This window comes from Bombina bombina, chromosome 4 (genome assembly GCF_027579735.1).
Source record: "Bombina bombina isolate aBomBom1 chromosome 4, aBomBom1.pri, whole genome shotgun sequence".
NCBI lineage: Eukaryota > Metazoa > Chordata > Amphibia > Anura > Bombinatoridae > Bombina > Bombina bombina.
The window spans coordinates 902,048,060-902,073,430 of NC_069502.1; the positions used below are offsets into that span (position 1 = coordinate 902,048,060).

The following is a 25,371-nucleotide window of genomic DNA, read 5'->3' on the forward strand; positions in this document are numbered from 1 at the left end:
AATAAAATCCTAGTCCTTGTACCTGGAACAATCACTCCCAGGGAGAAAAGGTCCTGAACGCAGTTCAAGAATGCCTCTCTTTATAGCTGGTCTGCAGATAATCTTGAGAGGAGAAATCTGCACTTGGGAGGACAAGACTTGAAGTCTATTTTGTAAACCTGATATACTATGTCCACAGCTTAAGGGTCTGCATTCCTTGCAAGTATCGCTCTGCTGAGCTTGTAAGCCATAAAATAAGCTGTTAATACAGCCCTCACTATAAGCCCCAATCAGAGCCTCAATGACCAATGAGCCACATATAAAAATGTATATGATAAGGAAAATCCTCCCCACAAAAGGAGATTAAGCCCTAAGTCTCTGTCACATAATGAGTGCCTGCACCCTGCCAAAATAAATCCCCAATAAAGGATAAATGTGTCCCAAATAATTAATGCAGCAATATCCTCTGAAGTGCAAGTCTCAAGGACCTAGAAGACAAAAGCACTTACCAGCAAATCCAGCAGGAAGACAGCTCACAAGGTGTGAAAGGATACATACTCCTTATAGAGACCTGTGCTGTGCTGCTCTTTGCCTCCTCCTGCTGGCCAGGAGTGAATATCACACTAGTAATTGGAATGACGTTGTGGACTCTCCATGTCTTAGGAAAGAAAAAAAAGTATAACCTACTGCTTAGTGTTTATTACAGCAATTATGTCCCTTTAATGTATGATATGCATGTGTGTGTGTGAATATATATATATATATATATATATATATATACATATATTCAGTTTTACAAGATTACCAATATGTTAATAAGCACCACACAGACCATGTTTAATTACATAACCTCAATTTATTCTAATGTAAAATTTTGAAGAGCATGCATCTTATAGTCATGCATTTTAGTTGTAAATTAGAGGGGAAAAAAACTTTATTTGTGTTGCATTTGGGTTCTATTGTATACAAAATTTCATCACCAAGACATATATCAGAAAAGAGTCCTGTGCATACATATGCATGAGAAGAGAATAATTAAAGACAACACCTTAATGTATTCAGATATTGGTTCCTGCTGACGTACCAAATCAGGTTACTTACTCTGTAAAATAAGTATATCTTCAACTTTATATTTGCCATCAAAAAGTGAGTTTGTGTTTAGCTGTGTTTCCCCCTCCCATAAGTTTGATACAACAATGACTATGACATGGATGTACAACTAAATGACAAATAATAAACAAAAACCCCAAAAGAGCAAGGTGACATTTATGTTGTAATTACAGGTACATTTTGTTTTGATGAAATGTCAGAAATGACGACTTTTATTGATAATGTGATACAATTCTGCTTTAAAGGGACACTGTATTCAAAAAAGTTTCTATCACTGATATGAAACACCATTATTTAAATATGGGCATAACATAAGCAGGAAGTACCTAGAAGCCAATCAGTATTAGAAAACACTTAATTGATACTGCTGTTTTAGTTTTAATTGAAACAGTTTTTACTATATATATATATATATATATATATATATATATATATATATATATATATATATATATATATATATCCAAACTCCAACTCAACCCACCGTCTGTCAGCTGCCTGGGTGCAATGATGCAAGTAAATAACAAAACGGCAAAGATTGCACTCACAGGTCTTTTTTACAAATAAGTAAAAATACTTTAATGTAACGTTTTCGGGGATCTAGTCCCCTTCGTCAGCAACCTGACTAGATCCCCGAAAACGTTACATTAAAGTATTTTTACTTATTTGTAAAAAAGACCTGCGAGTGCAATCTTTACCGTTTTGTTATATATATATATATATATATATAATATAGAATGCAGTGGGAGTGAAGCCGGTGTTGATCCGTAGTTACCCACCACAAAACAGCCAGCCCACGAGATGCAAAACACCACTTTAATGTGTAAAAAGCATATCGTTATGCTTCTTACACATTAAAGTGGTGTTGTTTTGCATCTCGTGGACTGGCTGTTTTGTGGTGGGTAGCTACGGATCAACACCGGCTTCACTCCCACTGCATTGTATATTGTTTGGATTTTTGGCCGAGCACTGAGTGGTTGTTACTGTTGGTGAGTGCTGATCTACTACATAACATATATATATATATATATATAATTTTATTTTTCAAAAACTTTTAACAACATTCGGTACAACACAAAGAAAAGCAGAGGGCAAATAAGAAAGAAGGGGATTTAAGTCCATGAAGGAAACACAAATATAAAAAGTGTAATATTGGCGACATGGGAGACCAAGCACTTACTTTATAAATCAACATGTTTAAACGCAAATCTTTTCATTTGAGTGATAGAACATTCTTAGGTACAATGTCCCTTTAAGTTTGTGAGCTCTATACTGTAAGTATTGTGAAAATTAGGATCTGTATTTTGACACGTGTCTGCAACACTATATGGCAATTTTGAAAGAATGATATACATTTGCACGCAACCTATCTAGATATGTCCTCAGCAAAGAATAACATTAGAAAAAAATTGATAATAGAAGTAAATTGTAAACTTTTTTTAAAATAGTATGTTCTGTCTGAATCATTTAAGATAAATTTGGGGGCTTCCTGTCTTTTTAAAAGCTGTAGGTTTGCAGCTCAGAGTAGTTATAGGGATTTATGCATTTTTGTTTATTGAAATCAGACCCCAAGTTACTGCAGAGCAAAATTATGTGTTTATTTGACTGAGCCATGAGCATATCCTTCCATGTAAACATAGTGAAAAAATCCTTGAATAAAAAACAAAAAAAAACACAAAAAAAAAGCATTAAATGTCTCTCTTACTGTTTGAAGATAATGAAAAAACATGATTTAAGTGCTGTTTTTAATAACGTAAAAGGAGAAACTTAAAGAAAAAAAATCGAATGGCAATAAAGAAGGACTTTCATAAAATGTTAATATGTAAATAGAGATGTTCTTGATGCCCAGCAAATTCATTTGGCTACTTTATTCTTTTCCTGTAGTGAGCAGCTTCAAAGCCTTCTGAAGGTTTTGCACAGCGGTGCCAACATCTTCGTACTGTAAAGCGCTGCCGGCGTACTTGCAGAATTTCTGAGCTCTGGCAAAGTCTTCAGGTGTCAAACGAACATCCCCTGCGGAGCAGTAAAAATAAAAATGAATAACTGAACTTCAATAAATGCCAGAGCTACAACACTGTGAACATTCTTAAGGAAGTCATTTTGTTTGAGGATAAACATTAAATAAAGACAGCTTCTTAAATGTGTTTCAGATTTAAACATTCATGTTTCAGATAAAGATTGCAATTTTATAGTTTTCAATTTGCGCCTGATATCAAATATATTTAAAGGGACATAAAACAAGTTTGGATAGAGACAAAATATAATATGTACTTTAATTACATTACCTGCAAATTTATACTGCAGTGCCTTGCCATTAACCCTTTCTTTTTAGTTTCTGAATTGTAAAGGTCTAACTCCCCCCACAGAAAGAAAATTTATGCTTACCTGATAAATGTATTTCTTTTTTGACACGATGAGTCCACGGATCATCTTAATTACTAATGGGATATTCACATCCTGGTCAGCAGGAGGCGGCAAAGAGCACCACAGCAAAGCTGTTAAATAGCTCCTCCCTTTCCTCCCACTCCAGTCATTCGACCGAAGTTAAGGAAAGAAAGGAAAAACCAAGGAGCAGAGGTGTCTGAAGTTTATAAGAACCAACAACCAGGGCAGGCCGTGGACTCATCGTGTCAAAAAAGAAATACATTTATCAGGTAAGCATAAATTTTCTTTTCTTTTTTATGACACGATGAGTCCACGGATCATCTTAATTACTAATGGGATTCAATACCCAAGCTAGAGTACACAGATGATACGGGAGGGACAAGACAGGGAACCTAAACGGAAGGCACCACTGCTTGAAGAACCTTTCTCCCAAAAGCAGCCTTAGCCGAGGCAAAATAGTCAAATTTGTAGAACTTTGAAAAAGTGTGAAGAGAGGACCAAGTTGCAGCCTTGCAAATCTGTTTCACAGAAGCTTTATTTTTGAATGCCCATGAGGAAGCAACAGCCCTCGTGGAATGAGCCGTAACTCTCTCTGGAGACTGCTGTCCAGCAGACTCATATGCAAAACGTATGATACTCTTCAGCCAAAAAGAAAGAGAAGTAGCCGTAGCTTACTGTCCCTTACATTTTCCTGAGAAAATCACAAAAAAAAAGACTGACGAAAGTACTTAGTCGCCTGAAGGTAAAATTTTAAAGCACGGACCACGTCCAAATTGTGCTGAAGTCGTTCTTTCTGAGAAGAAGGATTAGGACACAAAGAAGGAACAACAATCTCCTGATTAATGTTCTGATCAGAAACAACCTTAGGAAGAAATCCTAATTTAGTATGTAAAACTACCTTATCTGAATGGAAAAGAAGGTAAGGAGACTCATACTGCAATGCAGAGAGCTCTGACACTCTATGAGCAGATGAAATAGCAACAAGAAATAAAACTTTCCAAGATAACAACTTAATATCTAAGGAATGCATAGGCTCAAACGTAGCCCCTTGAAGAACTTTGATAACTAAATCAAGACTCCATGGAGGAGTAACTGGTTTGAACCCAGGCCTGACAAAATGATTGTACATCTGGAACATCCGCCAGACGCTTGTGTAACAAAATAGATAAGGCCGAGATTTGACCCTTTAGGGAACTTGTTGATAAACCTTTCTCCAAACCTTCTTGGAGAAAAGACAAAATTCTAGGAATCATAACTCTACTCCATGAGTAGCCCTTAGATTCACACCAATAGAGATATTTACGCCAAATCTTATGGTAAATCTTTCTAGTTACAGGCTTACAAGCCTGAATCATGGTCTCTATGACCGAGTCAGAAAACCCCCGCTCGGATAAAATTAAGCGTTCAATCTCCAAGCAGTCAGCTTCAGAGAAACTAGATTTGGGTGAAGTAAGGACACTTGAATTAGAAGGTCCTTCCTCAAGGTGGCAGAAATGACATGTCCACCAGATCTGCATACCAAATCCTGCGAGGCCAAGCAGGAGCAATGAGGATCACCGACGCCCTCTCCTGCTTGATTCGAGCAATGACCCTAGGACAAAAGTGCAAACGGAGGAAACAGGTATGCTAGACTGAAGGTCCAAGGAACAGCCAGAGCATCTATCAGTTCCGCCTGGGGGTCCCTGGACCTCGACCCGTATCTCAGAAGCTTGACATTCTGTCGAGATGCCATGAGATCTAATTCCGTCTGACCCTACTTGAGAATCAGGCTGGAGAACACTTCCGGATGGAGTTCCCACTCCCCCGGATGAAAGGTCTGCCTGCTCAGGAAATCCGCCTCCCAGTTGACCACTGGGATGTGGATCGCCAACAGGGAGCAAGAATAGGCCTCCGCCCACTGAATTATCTTGGTTACCTCTGTCATTGCTAAGGAACTCCTCGATCCTCCCCGATGATTGATGTAAGCCACTGAAGTTATGTTGTCCGACTGAAACCTGATAAACTGGACCGAAGCTAACTGAGGCCAGGCCAGAAGAGCATTGAGGATCGCTGTCAGTTCCAGGATGCTTATAGGAAGAACCGACTTTGAGTCCAAATTCCCTGAGCCTTTAGGGAACCCCAGACTGCTCCCCTCCCTAGAAGGCTGGGGTCCGTTGTCACAATCACCCAAGATGGTCTGCGAAAGCAGGTTCCCTGGGAAATATGATCCAGAGACATCCACCATTGAAGAGAATCCCTTGTCTCCCGCTCCAGAAGTATTTGAAGAGACAAGTCGGCATAATCTCAGTTCCATAGCCCGAGCATGTTTAACTGCAGAGGTCTGAGATGGAACTGAGCAAACGGGATGATGTCTATTTCCGCTACCATCAACCAGATTACCTCTATGCACTGAGACACTGATGGTCGAGGTGTGGACTGAAGTACTATAGAAGTATCAATAATCTTTGATTTCCTGACCTCTGTCAGAAAAATCTTCAGTAATTGGGAATCTATTATGGTTCCCACAAAAATTACCCTTGTATTTGGGACTAGGGAACTCTTTTCCTAATTTACCTTCCACCCGTGAGATCGCAGGAAGTATAGTACCATGTCCACGTGAGATCTTGCTTGTTGAAATGATGGGGCCTGGACTAGAATATCGTCCAGATAGGGCGCCATTGCAATGCCCCGTAACCGAAGCACCGCCAACAGAGATCCCAGAAGAACCTTTGTGAAAATTCTGGGAGCAGTGGCTAGACTAAAAGGGAGAGCCACAAACTGGAAGTGTTTGTCCAGAAAGGCAAACCACAGGAACTTGTGATGATTCTTGTGAACAGGAACGTGCAGGTACGCGTTCTTTAAATCCACTGTTGTCCTAAATTGACCCTCCGGGATCAACGGAAGAATGGAACGTATAGTTTCCATCTTTAAGGACAGTACTTTGAGAAATTTGTTTAGACTCTTGAGGTCTAAAATTGGTCTGAAAATTCCCTCTTTTTTGGGAACCACAAAGAGATTGGAATAAAACCCCTGACCCTGTTCCTGTACTGGAAATGGAACAATCACACCCAGGTCTGAGAAGTCTTTTACACAGTGTGAGAACGCCTCTCTTTTTGTCGGGTCTGCAGATAATCTTGAAAGTAGCACCTGCCTCTGGGAGAAAAACTTTTGAACTCCAGTTTGTATCCCTTGGGCACTATGTCTACTGCCCAGGAATCCCGAACCCAAGCCTGAGTGAAGGAGGAAAGTCTGCCCCCTACGAGATCTCTTTGACTCAATGGCAGGCTTCTTGGACTGACTTCCCCTATTCTAAGACTTATTGGGTCCTTTATGAAGGCTTAGACTGCTCCTGCTTGGGAGAAGGAGGGAAATGATTTCCCTAAAATCTCGAAAGAACCTAAAATTCTCTCTGACATCCTTTATCTTATATCTCTTATCCTGTAGATAAAACATCCGCAGACCAAGATTTTAACCATACTGCTCTGCGGCCAATATGGCAAAGCCTGAATAAAAGCTCCCAGCTTAAGAAAACTCTGAGTTAAAGGAGTTTACTAACTTAAGGGCAACTATTCTATCCCTACGAGAGGGATGTCTGTCCAACAGAAACAGACAACGCATCAAAGCAATACACCACCGCACTGGCGTAAGAAGCCATACCAACCACAGGATGTCAATGTAAACCCTCTAACTTCCAATCATAGGGTCCTTATCCTGCATAGCATCCAAAAGGAACTAGTATCCTCTATGGGAGTAGTATCTCCCTTCAATAAAGGCTTCTTGATAGAGTTTGCTATAGAAAACATCCTCTTAAATATAGGGAAGGAGAGAAAAAGGGATACCCGGTCTCCTACTCCTGAGCAAATATCTGTATAACCCTATTTGGTACAGGAAATACTTCTACCATGAAGGGCCCCTTTAGTATAATTTATTGGAATCTCTAGGATCGACTACTCCGGAAGTAACTGAGTTGTCCAAGGAAGCTAAAACCTCTACAAGTTATAATTGGAGGTATTCAAGCAAAGCAAAAAATGAAGGAAAACAACCTCAGTATCAGATGACATATTACCCCATCTGAGTCTGAGAATTCCCTCTCAGATACTACCCAAGTATCCTCCTCTTCCAAGATACATGTCCTTTTTGTATTTTTTCCTACAGTGTGGAAAAATCAGACAATGCATGAAATGCAAGGTAACTCCAGGTGTAGTAGAAGCACAGGGCACTGCATGTGGGCTATAAATTCTTTGGGACACATTGGGAGAAAATTTATGGCATATCTTGATTTTTGTCAATAACTACTAAACAGCATGCGTTTAAAGAAGAGTAGGTTCAGAAAATCTATTTTTATAAAATCAAGAGACACCTAACAGGACCTCTTGGTCCCTCCTGAGTTACCAGGGATGAGTTAAACAAATAAACATGTTAAATTTCGAATAAAAGTTAGCACATAAAAAACGTTACTGTCTCTTTAAAACTTAAAATGAAACTTTATATTTTTGTGAGCAGCAGAAATATAAATTAGTACGTAAATATAGTAGAACCTCTACACCTCAGCTTATTCATGCTGAGGTGCCCATCTGTCTTTGAGGAACCCAGAAAATGCCAAACTTTATTTAAAAACGTTACTAGTAATAGGGAAAATATACTGGTTTTTATCTTTATTCATAAAAGGATCCAGAACGCAGCAGTGGCGCTGTCTGGTCCCACATAAATCACAACACTAACGACTGTGCTACAAAGACTTTCCTTTTCAAAATCGGAAGTAAAATAGGAAGTGCGCAGTCCAAAATGGTGCCAAACATAGCTCCGCCCCGTGGGCGTGATAACAATTACTATGCCAGTCGCCACTAACAGTGTACCTAAAACAGTAGTGTGTGCTCTCAAATCAGCGCTAAACAAACTACGCCCATCGTGGGCGTCACCACCATCGATCTCCAGGTCGCCATTATCATTACTGTTTAAAAATAGCCACCGGGAGTAACTAAGGCTCTAGTTCAAACCTGAGTGAAAATAGTGCTACCGCTTGATCGGTAGCATCTTAGCCCAAATATGTGAAACTAACTGAACATGTCACAAAACACAATCCCGTCCTATACTCAGCTATAGAGATTAAGCCTTTAGCCCAGTGCCTGCTTACAACTTGCTGTCACAGGGTCCCCTCCCTAGAAATAGGAGTTACGTCCCCTTTGGAAAATAAAGTGCTCCACTTCCCCTGAGATCCTTTCCCAGACCCAGAATAAAAAGTTAGCACTTACCTTTAAAATCTGCCCGACAGCAGGGCAGCTCAACAGGTTTGAGAAGTCCTCTCCCTCACAAAACCCTGTGGAAAAAGGATAAAGTCTGAGTAATCTTGCTTAGGCTATCAGGATTAGGGCAGCATAAATGTATGGGAGGCGCAGTGAGAATTATGTCCCACAAGTTCCCATTGCTCTAAAGCCACCACTGCTCTACTGAAGAGACTGATATGGACTACGGCTACACCCTAGGACAAAGCAGCACAATCTTGTACTACTTTAAAAATAATAAAATCTTGATTGAAGAATCTAATCTAACACCTGACTTTAACAATTCCTATCACTAACGTAGGCAAAGAGAATGAATGGAGTAGGAGGGAAGGGAGGAGCTATTTAACAGCTTTGCTGTGGTGCTCTTTGCCGCCTCCTGCTGACCAGTAAGTGAATATCCCATTAGCAATTAAGATGATCCGTGGACTCATCGTGTCATAAAAAAGAAATTCCTTTTATGGCTGTATCTAAATCTTTTGTTTTTTTGGTAAAATGCAAAATTGAATAGGGATTATCTGCTGGAGCATGCCTAGAAGCTGTGAACTTCTAGGCATGCTCCAGCAGATAATCCCTATTCAATTTTGCATTTTACCAAAAAAACAAAAGATGAAATACAAGGCGTGTGTCTAAATACTGATAACGGGGGTGGAGTGAGCTTCTTCAGGCAGCCAATTCATTTTGCTGATTTTTGAAAATAATTTTAAAATACTTGCCAGCAATTGTAAAACATTTTTTTTAATGCAAACTATTTTTAATTAACTAACCATTTTAGGATATGCACAGATCTCAACCTGTTTTATGTCCATTTAATTCCCTTGTTATCCTTTGTTGACAAGCATATCTAGGTAGGTTCATAAGCAGCAATGCACTGCTGAAAGCTGGATGGTGGCTACACACATATGCCTCTTGTCACTAGCTCACCAGATGTTTTTAGCTAGGTCCCAGTAGTGCATTGCTGCTCTTGAGCTGACTTTAACTATGTGTTTATACACTATTTTCTATTGTGTACGCAATGGAACAAACTTAAAACTACATATCTCAGATAGAATCTAAAAAAAATTCTCCCAAGGTTTATTTATTTTAGTGTAACTAAGGATTTAGTAAATAATATGCATAGATTAGTTATTTTTGTTTTTATCATTGTTAAAGGGACGGTCAACACTAAAATCGTTATTGTTTAAAAAGTTAGATAATGCCTTTACTACCCATTCCCCAGCTTTGCGCAACCAACATTGTTATATTAATATACTTTATAACATTTAAACCTCTAAATGATTGCTTGTTTCTAAGACACTACAGACAGCCTCTCATCACATGCTTTTTTATTTGCTTTTTACAACAGGAGACTGCTAGTTCATGTGGGCCATATAGATAACATTGTCCTCACGCCCGTGGGTTCCACACAACACAGCTAAAATGCAAGTTAATAGATAATAAAAAGTCATGTGAGTCAGATGATGCTTAGATACAAGGTAATCACAGAGGTTAAAAGTACATTAATAAAACAATGTTGGCTGTGCAAAAGTGGGGAATGGGTAATAAAGGGATTATCTATCTTTTTAAACAATACAATTTTTTAAGTTAACTGTCCCTATGAACAGGTATCCGTTAACAGATACATACACTTAACGGGGCCTTATTTTTTTTCCAAAATCACGCAAGCAGTTATATGTAATTAGTCAAAGCTTTTTGGCAAAATCTGTGTTAGGTCAACTAAGTATATAACTGATATCGTTCCAGGAACACAAATTATGTTTAATAAACTGTATAGTGAACAAAAGCACTTTTACATGAAAAATTACCCAGTCATGCCCATACCGTTGTAAAGGGGCTTTATGGTATTTGTTTTTCTTTGTGTCAATAAAAGAGAGCATTCCAGAATAAATGATCTTTAATAACCTATATAGGGCAAGATTACAAGTCGCACACTAAATGTTGCATGCGAGCGATAAGGGGTTTATTGTGTCTCTTTGCGTGTAGGCAGTGGCGTCACTAGGGTTGGTGTCACCCGGTGCTGTAAGTCATGGTGTCACCCCCCCCCCAGAAAGCAGACACACACAAAAACACAGGCAAACACACATACAAACACTCAGACACACTTAAAAACATACTCAGATGCACACACAAACACTCAGAAACACACTCAGATACACACACAAAAATACTGAGACACACATACAAAATATGTAAACTGCACTGTATTAATTAGGAAGCTCATGCCTAGAGCTGCTCCCTGGCTCAGCAGAACATCAAATGAAAAATAAACAGAGCACTCTAAAATAAATCACTGAAGAAAAGGTTTAGGCATGCAAACTATGAAAATTCTGCTCTCTGACTCTGTTCCAAGTCTGTCAGTGCACAGCCCTGGGCCGCATGTCACTGAGCAGTGAGCACAGATAGGCTGGCAGGTTTAGGCTAGCAGCGCAACTTTGCAAGCCCCACGGCACACCCACAACATTCATAGTGAAATTGGGCAAGGGAGGAGCAAAGTACAAACAAGCAAAAGCAGCCGGGAAAACTATTTGTTGAAATTGCAGCACTGGCTCAAGGGGCAAAAAAATTGTGTGTCTACAACTTCTGGAGGGTGTCACCTCTGGAGGGTGTCACCCAGGTGCGGCCCGCACCCCCCTAGTGACGCCACTGCGTGTAGGAAGTGGCACACATATAACAGGTTGAAAGTAAACGTGTTCTCTTGAGTGCAATGGAATTTAACGCATGATATATATATATATTGATATATATATATATATATATATATATATATATATATATATGTAGTCATTTAAAGAAACGGTTTGAAATAATTTTCTGTTATAAGAACCCTGGAAAATGACGTTCTAATTTAAGTTACAGAAAAAAACAAAACAATAAATAAAAACAAGTGCTTCTATTATCAATAGAAAACAAATCTGAAAAAAGGAATAACACTTTAAACACAGTATTAAAAGATGTTACATTTTGTTGTTAATTCCTACGTAAGGGGGTATATATATATATATATATCTGAGGTTTAAATCAATTACTATGATAAATTCCATGCTCTATATTCCTAATGTTTATTAAACTCATGAAAGCCTATTTATATATACCAAGTAGTTTTTCTTCTTCCTGTAGCTATAGAGATTAATAGTGCTTTCATAATTAAAGAAAATAACAGATAATGGGGTTGTATCAGGAGATATGACATAATGTAACTTTGTTTGCAGTTTGTGAAATAAGCTTTAGTTGAACTGTTCAGACTCTAAAAGCAAAGGGCAATGCAGCCTCTCTCTTTCTCTCTTGCACTCACAGGACTTTCAATGATCAAATTTATTCTTAAAGGGACACTGAACCCAAATGTTTTCTTTCGTGATTCAGATAGAGCATGTAATTTTAAACAACTTTCTAATTTACTCCTATTATCAATTTTTCTTCGTTCTCTTGCTATCTTTATTTGAAAAATAAGGCATCTAAGGTAAGGAGCCAGCCAATTTTTGATTCGGAACCCTGGACAGCTCATATTTATTGGTGCTGTCCAATCAGCATGGACAACCCAGGTTGTTCACAAAAAATGGGCCGGCATCTAAACGTACATTCTTACTTTTCAAATAAAGATACCAAGAAAATGAAGAAAATTTGATAATAGGAGTAAATTAGAAAGTTGCTTAAAATTGCATGCTCTATCTGAATCACGAAAGAAAAAATTTGAGTTCAGTGTCCCTTTAAGTTTCAGGATATTCTGAGAAAGGGGATTCAGTATATTCCTGAGACGTCACAAATAAATTTGATTATTAAAAATCTAATTATATATATATATATATATATATATATATATATATATATATATATATATATGTTACGGGTAAAGTACGATATCCGTGTAATCCTAGGATTACCCGGGTAAAACGGACATTACCCAAACGACTGTAGGTAAAGCCCATGTACTGTAATTCCCCCATGCACACTATTTCTTTAGTCTCCACTTGAGGGGTTGAAGGGGCCTATCCTCTGGCATCCACCCCATGTGAACCTTGGGGAATGAGGTTTACAAGGGTGAAAAACATAATTTATGCTTACCTGATAAATTTATTTCTCTTGTAGTGTGTTCAGTCCACGGGTCATCCATTACTTATGGGATATATTCTCCTCCCCAACAGGAAGTTGCAAGAGGACCACCCAAGCAGAGCTGCTATATAGCTCCTCCCCTCACATGTCATATCCAGTCATTCGACCGAAACAAGACGAGAAAGGAGAAACTATAGGGTGCAGTGGTGAGTTATAATTTAAAATTTAGAACCTGCCTCAAATAGATAGGGCGGGCCGTGGACTGAACACACTACAAGAGAAATAAATTTATCAGGTAAGCATAAATTATGTTTTCTCTTGTTAAGTGTGTTCAGTCCACGGGTCATCCATTACTTATGGGATACCAATACCAAAGCTAAAGTACACGGATGATGGGAGGGACAAGGCAGGAACATTAAACAGAAGGAACCACTGCCTGTAGAACCTTTCTCCCAAAAACAGCCTCCGAAGAAGCAAAAGTGTCAAATTTGGAAAATTTGGAAAAAGTATGAAGTGAAGACCAAGTTGCAGCCTTGCAAATCTGTTCAACAGAGGCCTCATTCCTAAAGGCCCAGGTGGAAGTCACAGCTCTAGTGGAATGAGCTGTAATTCTTTCAGGAGGCTGCTGTCCAGCAGTCTCATAGGCTAAGCGTATTATGCTACGAAGCCAAAAAGAGAGAGAGGTAGCCGAAGCCTTTTAACCTCTCCTCTGTCCAGAATAAACGACAAACAGAGAAGAAGTTTGTCTAAAATCTTTAGTTGCCTGTAAGTAGAACTTCAGGGCACGGACCACGTCTAGATTATGCAAAAGACGTTCCTTCTTTGAAGAAGGATTAGGACATAAGGATGGAACAACAATCTCTTGATTGATATTCTTGTTAGAAACAACCTTAGGTAAAAACCCAGGTTTAGTACGCAGGACTACCTTGTCTGAATGAAAGATCAGATAAGGAGAATCACAATGTAAGGCAGATAACTCAGACTCTTCGAGCCGAGGAAATAGCCATCAAAAACAGAACTTTCCAAGATAAAAGCTTAATATCAATGGAATGAAGAGGTTCAAACGGAACACCCTGGAGAACTTTAAGAACCAAGTTTAAGCTCCACGGAGGAGCAACAGCTTTAAACACAGGCTTAATCCTAGCCAAAGCCTGACAAAAAGCCTGGACGTCTGGATTCTCTGCCAGACGCTTGTGTAAAAGAATAGACAGAGCAGAAATCTGTCCCTTTAGTGAACTAGCGGATAAGCCCTTTTCTAAACCCTCTTGTAGAAAAGACAATATCCTAGGAATCCTAACCTTACTCCATGAGTAACTCTTGGATTCACACCAATATAAATATTTACGCCATATCTTGTGGTAAATTTTTCTGGTAACAGGTTTCCGAGCCTGTATTAATGTATCAATAACCGAATCCAAAAAACCCACGCTTTGATAGAATCAGGTGTTCAATTTCCAAGCAGTCAGCCTCAGAGAAATTAGGTTTGGATGGTTGAAAGGACCCTGAATTAGAAGGTCCTGCCTCAGGGGTAGAGACCATGGTGGACAGGACGACATGTCCACTAGGTCTGCATACCAGGTCCTGCGTGGCCACGCAGGCGCTATCAGAATCACCGATGCTCTCTCCTGTTTGATCCTGGCAATCAGTCGAGGAAGCAACGGAAAAGGTGGAACACATAAGCTATGTTGAAAACCCAAGGGGCTGCTAGTGCATATACCAGCACCGCTCCCGGGTCCCTGGACCTGGATCCTTAACAAGGAAGCTTGGCGTTCTGGCGAGATGCCATGAGATCCAGATCCGGTTTGCCCCAACGAAGAATTAGGTGGGCAAATACCTCCAGGTGAAGTTCCCACTCCCCCGGATGAAAAGTCTGGCGACTTAAAAAATCCGCCTCCCAGTTCTCCACGCCTGGGATGTAGATCGCTGACAGGTGGCGAGAGTGAGACTCTGCCCAGCGAATTATCTTCGAGACTTCCAACATCGCTAGGGAACTCCTGTTTCCCCCTTGATGATTGATGTAAGCCACAGTCGTGATGTTGTCCGACTGAAATCTGATGAACCTCAGTGTTGCTAACTGAGGCCAAGCTAGAAGAGCATTGAATATTGCCCTTAATTCTAGAATGTTTATTGGGAGGAGTTTCTCCTCCTGAGTCCACGATCCCTGAGCCTTCAGGGAGTTCCAGACTGCTCCCCAGCCTAGTAGGCTGGCATCTGTTGTTACAATCGTCCAATCTGGTCTGCGAAAGGACATTCCTTTGGACAGATGAACCCGTGATAACCACCAGAGAAGAGAATCTCTGGTCTCCTGGTCCAGATTTAGCAAAGGGGACAGATCTGAGTAATCCCCGTTCCATTGACTTAGCATGCATAGTTGCAGCGGTCTGAGATGTAGGCGCGCAAATGGTACTATGTCCATTGCCGCGACCATTAAGCCGATCACTTCCATGCACTGAGCTACTGATGGGCTTGGAATGGAGTGAAGGACACGGCAAGCATTGAGAAGTTTTGATAACCTGGACTCCGTCAGGTAAATCTTCATCTCTACAGAATCTATAAGAGTCCCCAGAAAAGGGACCCTTGTGAGTGGTAACAGAGAACTCTTTTCCACGTTCACTTTCCCCCCAATGCGACCTTAGAAATGCTAGAACTATCTCTGTATGAAACTTTGCATTTTGAAAACTTGACACTTGTATCAGAATGTCGTCTAGGTACGGAGCCACCGCTATGCCTCGTGGTCTTAGTACCGCCAGAAGAGAGCCCAGAACCTTTGTAAAAATTCTCGGGGCCGTAGCCAGCCCGAAGGGAAGCACTACAAACTGGTAATGCCTGTCTAGAAAGGCAAACCTTAGGTACCGATAATGATCTTTGTGAATCGGTATGTGAAGGTAGGCATCCTTTAAATCCACTGTGGTCATATATTGACCCTCTTGGATCATGGGTAGGATGGACCGAATGGTTTCCATCTTGAATGATGGAACCCTTAGGAATTTGTATAAATCTAAGATTGGTCTGAAGGTTCCCTCTTTCTTGGGAACCACAAACAGATTTGAATAAAACCCTTGCCCCTGTTCCGTCCGCGGAACTGGGTGGATCACTCCCATCACTAAGAGGTCTTGTACACATTGTAGAAATGCCTCTTTCTTTACTAGGTTTGTTGATAACCTTGACAGATGAAACCTCCCTTGTGGAGGAGAAGTTTTGAAATCCAGAAGGTATCCCTGAGATATAATCTCCAGCGTCCAGGGATCCTGTACATCTCTTGCCCAAGCCTGGGCGAAGAGAGAGAGTCTGCCCCCCACTAGATCCGTCTCCGGAAAGGGGGCCCTGACTTCATGCTGTCTTAGGGGCGGAAGTAGGCTTTCTGGCCTGCTTGCCCTTGTTCCATGACTGGTTGCCTTTCCAACCCTGTCTGTAACGAGCAGTAGTTCCTTCCTGTTTTGGAGCGGAGGAAGTTGATGCTGCTCCTGCCTTGAAATTACGAAAGGCACGAAAATTAGACTGTTTGGCCCTGTCCTGAGGAAGGGTGTGACCCTTACCTCCAGTAATGTCAGCAATAATTTCCTTCAAGCCGGGCCCGAATAAGGTCTGCCCTTTGAAAGGAATGTTTAGTAATTTAGACTTAGAAGTTACATCTGCTGACCAGGATTTAAGCCAAAGCGCTCTGCGCGCCTGTATGGCGAATCCGGAATTTTTAGCCGTAAGTTTGGTTAAATGCACTACGGCATCCGAAACAAACGCATTAGCCAGCTTAAGGGTTCTAATCTTGCTCAGAGACTCATCCAATGGTGCTGTGCGAATCGCCTCTTCCAGAGACTCAAACCAGAATGCCGCTGCAGCAGTGACAGGCGCAATGCATGCAAGAGGCTGTAATATAAAACCTTGTTGAATAAACATTTTCTTAAGATAACCCTCTAATTTTTTATCCATTGGATCTGAGAAAGCACAGCTATCCTCCACCGGGATAGTGGTACGCTTGGCTAAAGTAGAAACTGCTCCCTCCACCTTAGGGACCGTCTGCCATAAGTCTCGTGTGGTGGCGTCTATAGGGAACATTTTTCTAAATATCGGAGGAGGGGAAAAAGGCACACCGGGCCTATCCCACTCCTTACTAATAATCTCTGTAAGCCTCTTTGGTATAGGAAAAACGTCAGTACACACCGGCACCGCGTAGTATTTATCCAGCTTACATAATTTCTCTGGGATTGCCACCGTGTCACAATCATTCAGAGCCGCTAACACCTCCCCTAGCAACACGCGGAGGTTCTCAAGCTTAAATTTAAAATTTGAAATTTCTGAATCCGGTCTCCCTGAATCAGAACCGTCACCCACAGAATGAAGCTCTCCGTCCTCATGTTCTGCAAATTGTGACGCAGTATCAGACATGGCTCTCGTGTCATCGGCGCGCTCTGTCCTTAACCCAGAACTGTTGCGCTTGCCTCTTAACTCTGGCATATTGTATAATACTTCTTTCATTACATATCATGTAAAGTGATTTGTAAGGGCCTTGATGTACTTGGCGCCTCAATCTCACGCACCTCCCGAGCGGGAGACGAAGGTACTGACACGTGAGGAGAGTTAGACGGCATAACTGCCCCCTCGTTGTCTGGTGATAATTTTTTAAGCGGTACAGATTGATTTTTCAAAGTAACATCAATACAATTGGTACACATATTTCTATTGGGCTCCACAACGGCTTTTAAACATAATGAACAAGCAGATTCCTCTGTATCAGACATATTTAAACAGACTAGCAATGAAGCTAGCAAGCTTGGAAAATACTTTCAATAAGTTTGCAAGCAATATAAAAAACGCTGCAGCGCTTTTAAAAAACACAGTTGAGTAACAAAAAAAAAAAAAATTCAGTTATAGTCAACAATTCTTTAAACGTATTAATTAGCAGAGGATTGCACCCATTAGCAACCGGATGATTAACCCCTCAGTACCCAAAAAAACGGATATCAAATTAATATTAAACGTTTTTATCACAGTCTAACACACTGTCACAGGTCTGCTGTGACTGATTACCTCCCTCAAAAAACGAATTTTGAAGCTCTCTAGAGACGTCCTGGATCAAGGAGGAAGAAGCAGGAAGACTGTGCTAGAATTTTAACTGCGCAACAAGGTGCTAAAAAGAGGCCCCTCCCGCTCAGTGGGAGACCTGATATAACGGTTTCTATGCAGAAATATACGTTAGCCATGTGGAAAAAAATTCATGCCCAAAGTATTTATCACCAAAGCACCTCACAAAACGAATAACATGCCAGTAAACGTTTTGAAATAAACTTCTTTAAATGTCATGCAAAGTTATTACTAAGCCTGCACCCAGTCGCTACCACTGCAGATAAGGCTTAAGCATTATTTCAGTATTAACAGTATTTTCACAGTCAAATTCTAGTCCCTAGAAAATAACTCTACTGTGCATACATTTATCAGCCTGATACCAGTCACTACTACTGCATTTAAGGCTGTACTTACATCATACGGGTAACAGCAGTATTTTCTTAGTCAATTCCATTCCCAGAAAATATTGTACTGCACATACCTCATTTGCGGTGGACCCCGCATGCTATTCCCATGTTCCGAAGTTACCCCACTCCTCAGAATGTCGAGAACAGCCAGTGGATCTTAGTTACGCCTGCTAAAATCATAGAAAAACGCAGGCAGTTTCTTCTTCCAAATACTGCCTGAGATAGAAAAAACAGCACACTCCGGTGCCATTTAAAATAACAAACTTTTGATTGAAGAATAATTAAGTAAAAACTCCAACTCCTCCCACGACCTCCTTCTTTGTTGAGGGAAGAGAATGACTGGATATGACATGTGAGGGGAGGAGCTATATAGCAGCTCTGCTTGGGTGGTCCTCTTGCAACTTCCTGTTGGGGAGGAGAATATATCCCATAAGTAATGGATGACCCGTGGACTGAACACACTTAACAAGAGAAAAGATAGTGAAGATGGGGAAATTACAGTGCATCGTATATATATTTGATGCAGTGACTCAATGAAGTGCATGCACTCCGAGAGGATTTATGTTCTTACATCAGGTTTACCCACAGACGCTTGGGTAAGTTCCGTTTTACCCGTGTAATCCTAGAATTACCCAATATCTGACTTTACCCATAACATATATATAAAACACATTTATATGGATGTGTGTTTTCTTCACATGCACTTGTGGGTATGTACACACAGTGGCCTATGAAAAGTATGAAAAAGCTAAAATACAGATAAAAAGGACAGCATTCGTACTAAGGACAAATCAATATAAAGCAGTTTGTCTTCTATCTTCTACACCTGCTGAAGATACAATAACATCTTAAATCACCAAACACATGTTGTTCAGAGGAAGAAAGAGTCCTAAGTTACTACTTTCCAGTAAGCATAAAGGTTAACTTGATGAAGCACGGAGATAGATGGTTTACATCAGCATCCAGTGAAGGTATGTGAAATTTCCAGTCATCACCTAGGCAGGATGCTCTCCTCGTTCTGACTATTGCAGCTCTCCTATTACAGAATGACTTTTAAAACATAGATACTCATATTGTCTGCTACTCTTTCAAATTGAGAAAACCAATCCGTTTGAGAAAGGTTTGTCTTTCAGCTGTGACTGATAAAAGGAAGCTTGTATTCACTATAAATGTTACAGCCAACATAGTGCTGGGAACAGACCTGCCACATACAGAAGATATTACTCCCTAAAGGGAATTCTTCAAAGCAAAAATATATAAGCTATATACAGGAGAGTATTAATATATGGGGAACCCTATCCTCAGGTATTAACTATTCAAAAAATACTCTATCTACATAATTAAAGAAAAAATGTGCTAAAGGGGTGGAGCTTCTAAATTAAGCAGCACTGGTTATAAATAAAAAGCCCTTTGTTGGCAATGGAAATACCTTTAGGCTCATTGCTTTTCAGATGTACTAATCAGAATTGCAAAAAACGAATTACAAACTACAGGTTTTGAATTTTAAAGTGTGTATTTTTAGAAATGCTTTTAACATGATTAGATTTTTTTCCTTGCTTGGATATTAAAGAACAAGCACATTTTGTTATTGTTCTCTTTGATTTGTTCTTTACAATACATTTTTAGGCATTTCAATTTAGCTGTTTGATTTGCCAGGTTTAGTCCTGTAAAGCAACAAATGAAGTAAGTTTTATTTGGTGCAACTAATACCCTGGCACGTCTTAATAAAAATAAAACTTGTGGGAATTATTTGTTAATTAGGGTCTTTCATACAGAGAAAAAAACCAAGGTGTAATTTTGACAACCTAAAAAGGACACGAGCAGACAAGAAAGAACTGCAGTTCTATTAGAAATGTAATAACTAAAAACATACAAGACAAAAGGTGTCTTTTGCTTGCTCTCATAGTTATATAGTCTTATGGCAGTAGTGGGGTGTTACTGTCTTTTGCTATCTTGGAGTATGTGGAAATCTGCCAGGTATATTCAGAGTGGCCACAAACTTATCATTAGTTATTTTTCTACCTATTTGTAGTAAGTAGGAACAGGCTATAGCATACTATGTCTAATGTATGATCTTGAAATAAGTATATACAGTATATATAAAAAAACAACACAAAAATCCATAAAGGGACAGTAAAATCAAAATGAAACGCATATGGATTGGATCGAGCATGGTACGTTAAATAACTTTCCAATTTACTTCAATTACCAGTTTTGCTTTGTTTTCTTTAGATCCTTTGTTAAAGAGTAACAAAAGGCGTGCTCAGGAGCGTGCATATGTTTTTAACCATATAGCATCAGTGTTTGCAACAATGTTTACAGCAATTTTTTACATAGTTACAAACACTGCTGCCAAATAATGCTACAGACACCCAATAACAGCAGAGTTTGTAACTATATATAACATTGTCTTAAGCATTTTTGCTTCTGAGCTCACTTAGGATAAATCTTAAACAAAGGATACCAGGAGAACTAAGCAAAATTGACAATATAAGTAAATTGTAAAGTTGTTTACAATTGCATGCTCTATCTGAATCATGAAAGTATAATTTTGACTTTACTGTACCTTTAAATCAGCTCTGTACAACATGGTGGGCATGTGACCCCCTCCAAAAAATGGAAAATCTCGTCAAACACAATGCAGGCAGGTGAGACAAATTAAAAAATATTATTCTCTTTCAAATGAGGGGTTCCTTAATCTTTTATATCAGGGATCTGGCTCGCTAGCTGTTTAATTGACATGCCTAATGAAACAGCTAGCCAGCTGAGTAACGCCTTGCATGTTTTATTCACTTTTAAAATAAATTTGTGATTTTAAGTAGTCTGCTTTAAACTACTTTTTACTTTGGAGTACTTTATTCCACCTACCCACTTTTCCAATTGTCTGAAGGAACAATCCAGGGAGACCAAACTCAGACAGCTGGTGTCTGTAACATTCAGCCTGCTTTATTTGCACAAATCAAACGTGCAAATTAAAATGTGAGTATTCATTTCACTACTTTCCTAGAGTTACTCTGTCGTTAGTTTTACTTGCACTAGGAGAAGCTTTGTGTCCTTTAAGTTTTAAAAGGCTACCATATCCTGAACCTATTCCATTGCCATCTGAAGGAGAATATTGCCCCTATCAGTGAGCTGGAGACTGCAAAGACCAGCCTAGACATATTGCACTTCATTTAGGGCATACAGCCTTGTGAGTATTGTCAGAAACCTTGATTTTATTAGAAATGTATCTGGGATAAACTGCACAATGAGGCGATCTTCTTTATATCTTTTTTATGATCTTTAAGTTGCTTTATTTATGCTCTCAATAATATTCATGCTCTGGTAGTCTATATGCAGTCTTATATAGTTTCTCTGCCTTGTCAGCCTAAAGACACAGTTGTTAATAGAACTGTTGTCAAGCAAAAAAACAAGTTAAACTAGAAATACAACACAAAACATTCTACAAATGGAAAAACATTGTTGACACATTACAGTCTAAAACTTTTACATGAAAGTTGTGTTCTCTTTACACTTGCATTAGAAGTAGGAGTGGAGTTTTATATTCTAACAAAAACTGTATTAAGAATTATATTTATATCATTGGAACTAAAAAAAACAAACAAAAAACAATCCCCATCCCCAAAACAATTAAAGGGACATTAAATACTAAATGCTAGATAGAATGATGCATTCAAAGTTAAGATAAGTCTGAGAATAACATATAGATGTATTTTTTTAGAGTTTCCTTAGTTGTTTAAATAGTGACAATATAACTGTGAAGTTGTAATGGCTATAAAACAACGGGAGCTGCCATGTTGTAACTTAGATAACTTTTTCGTCTGTGGCCAATTAGGGACAGCTATGAATATGTCACTTGAGTGTGCAGCCAATGGCTGTGTGGAATAACAGTGTGCTGCACTTCCATTTCTAACAGGAACTGAAGTGTTCAGAATTTCAGAATGGAATTACAGGAAAAGGGGACAAAATAAATAAGTATATTGCAGAGTTTTTTTATAAATAAGATTTATCCTTTTATATTACTATCTCAAAGTGTTTAAACGTCCATTTAAAAGCAACCCTCAGCATTATGAAAACCCTGTAACAGACCCAGACGAAAAACCTTGAGTCAAGAACAAGCTCCCATTCTCAAGTTGACACAGGGAATACTTGCTGAGAGCAAAAGCGTCCAGCCAAAAAACAGATTGCAAAAGACAACTCTCAGACAGAGGGCACCCTCTAAGCAATCCAAGCCGCTAGACCTACCCACAGGTCTTCCAAAAAAGGGGGAATCATAACCTTCACAAGGTCCCCAAGAAGAGAAGTGACACCCCCAACCCGAGGTGGAGAAATCCTCTGCTTGTAAGCTTAGGGAGCCAGATAGCTACTATGCAAGTGTGGCTAACCCCATTAAGGGACACAAGGCGCTGCTCATTTTATTGACCTTGAAAGGAGGAAAGGCTGAATAGACCATGCTAGGGAACGAACTAGCAACCCCTGGTCTGCTACAGTACAAAGTAGCCAGAAAGGATTAGTATGCTGAGCTAGTTGTCCAGCTAGCCCACCTAGATTCAGAAGATGACAACGTCTCTCAGAGCCCACTCCCAGCCGGGTGTTAGCCCCAGCAACGGCAGGTCTGAACAGGGGAACAGAAGCACCCCAAAACCAGCTCAAAACGAGTGGAAGAATGGCCACAGCCAATCCAACAGAGCACGGGTGCAACCCGACTGCTTAGAACAGACAACAGGGCCGTAGACCCAAAGGATCTAGCAAAAAAATCCAACTTAGTCTTGACACGGAGCCAGCAAGACTCGAAATGGAACATAACCCATAGAGAAAATCCTTCTCAGCTAGGAAAACTCACAGGTTCCTTAAGAAAGGACCACATCTCCATAAAAAGGAGACTAATTTCTCACCCAAGAAGGGGAACGGGCTAACAGGCAGCACCTCCCAAAAGCCACAGGTTAAAGGAGAGGTCAATTACCCTTGAAAGTGATTCCCCTAAAAACTAACACGCAACCAATGTACAATGGTAGCAGCAGTGACATTGCAAATCTATTCACCTGCAGAGCAGTGAGTTCAATGGATACTACAGCAAGCTGGCTAAGGGAAACCGTCTAAGGTGCAACATAGCCCCAACGAACAACGACACTCGGAAAACCTGACCAACCAAAACCAGATCAAGCAATCAGAGTAAAGGACATAGCCCAAGTTTCCAGGAATTGGGGAACCCCGAACCAACCCTGGAGCCTAAAAGTCCGCTAACAACCCACAACGGGATCCACAAGGGAAAATGCTGAATGAAACCCAGCAACCGGAAGCCCCAGGGAGACAGGTCCGAACCCCCAACTGTTTAGATAAACAGAACCCGCAAACTTAACACCCCGTCTGAATAACAAGCCAGACCACAGGGGATACTAATGCGATATCCAGAGCAACCCGGATAACGAGAAAAACTTGCAAGTCCCGACTTAAGGAAGATACCACCTCTTGCCGAAGTCCCACTCTCTAAGGAGCCAAGGCGGTAAAAGTTGTACGATGACGCTAGAGCTTCTACATTCTGCAACCCAACCACTGCAAAGGCAGCTGAACTACCCTTCAGCTTACTAGCTGCTGAGGATCAAGTCCAATGACAATCCTCGAGCCTCAAAAGAAAAAGGCCAAACCGCTCACTCGGCGGGAAGAAGGTGCTAAGCCTCCAACTCTCCACCACGTGGGGGAGAAATACTAGGGTCTGACCATACCGGACGCCATATAAAATGACGCAGCGGAAACTCCACTGACCCAGTCATCTAAATTGAAGGCTATAAGGACTGAGACAATCCTTCCTGCCTTGTAGACCCACAGGTCCTTTAGAATTCTTAGTTGAATGTAAAACAAATGATAACATGAGCACTCGGCACCTCAATCGGACCAGAATGGCGCCACGTGTCTGAACAGCCACAAGACAGAACAGAACCCAACAGGACCAGCCTGCATCTGGGTCCTAACCGTCAAGCTGCATAAATCCTCCCTCAGAGGGGAAGAAGGGAAAACAGACAAATAGAATGACTAACATGTCCTCAAAAACACTTCCACAGAAGTAACAGAGAGTATCGATCCCAGTTTAAGATTCCCGAAGGAAAGTAATAAACAAATCAAAAGACATCCTAATCGGATAAAAAGAAAATATAAGGAAACCCGTAGGTTAACGCCCAATAAGAAACCAGGCCTACCGCAGGACCAGCCAAACGGAGCCCTAAGCTTCCAAAAAACAGGGAAGGATCTAAAAAAAGAAAAACAGTCAGGAGATTACATCATCCCCACATGTCTAATGAGGTGCACCATTCGAAGCAGACTGAAAATTCCCGTATCTGAGAAGGATAGGATCATTTAATAACTGAAAAACATGTCTGAGCAAGACGCGCCACTCTATAACAAAAGGCACAACACTCAGGGACAGTTACACCCGCAGGCAACTGTACAGGCCCTCCCCAAGGTGGTAGACCCCGGACAATAGGGCATGAGCACTCTGCAGACGAATAATCGCCAAAAATATATGGAAGTGAAAATGTGCTGCAACCTCCGGGGGGAACACGCCGCCCTGCATGGAGGAATAATCATAAACTGGGTTACTCGCATGTGTAGAAGTATGGAGCGTTAGGGAACTCGCCTCTCGGAGGACCGGACCTCCAGAGGTGGATGGCTCAGTTGTCCCTTGACTCCCCGAGCCCGAGGAACAAGACACTCTCAGATGGCATACAGAACAAAACTGGTTGACATGTGTCAACGAGGTCGATCTGGATTCTTCACCGAAAGCAGAATCTGTATTTAAAACAGTCTCAGCATCAGAATCCTCCATAACTGGATAGAGGATATGCAAATATGGACTAAAGAAGTAAAACAAAAACGGCACCTGACACCCACAATGGCTGGGGCACTAACCACCTCCTATGACCAGACCCCTGCGGACTAGAATTTCTCCTTCGCCATACGGTCGGGAATGTAGAAATGGAAGACGGAGCGTAACCACGCCCGACCACAAGGTGAACCGTATAGTCCAAAAAAGCGCGCCCAACCATAAGGTTGCGTCACTTACAAAGGCCTCAATGTTCTACCCACGAGCCCTGTAAACACCACAGATAAGCAGGTTGAATCACATAACA

At 40.5% G+C, this 25,371-nt stretch overlaps 1 protein-coding gene across 1 annotated transcript in view; it reads right to left on the minus strand.

Annotated features, from left to right (window-relative positions):
• Window positions 1-2,666: 2,666 nt before the first annotated feature.
• VTA1 (vesicle trafficking 1) overlaps window positions 2,667-25,371 on the minus strand; it is a 725,433-nt gene continuing 702,728 nt past the window's right edge. Inside the window, exon 8 of the mRNA XM_053711824.1 lies at window positions 2,667-3,102. Within this exon, the coding sequence (XP_053567799.1) occupies window positions 2,957-3,102 (146 nt within the window). The 3' untranslated portion in view covers window positions 2,667-2,956. The remainder of the gene's footprint in view (window positions 3,103-25,371) is intronic.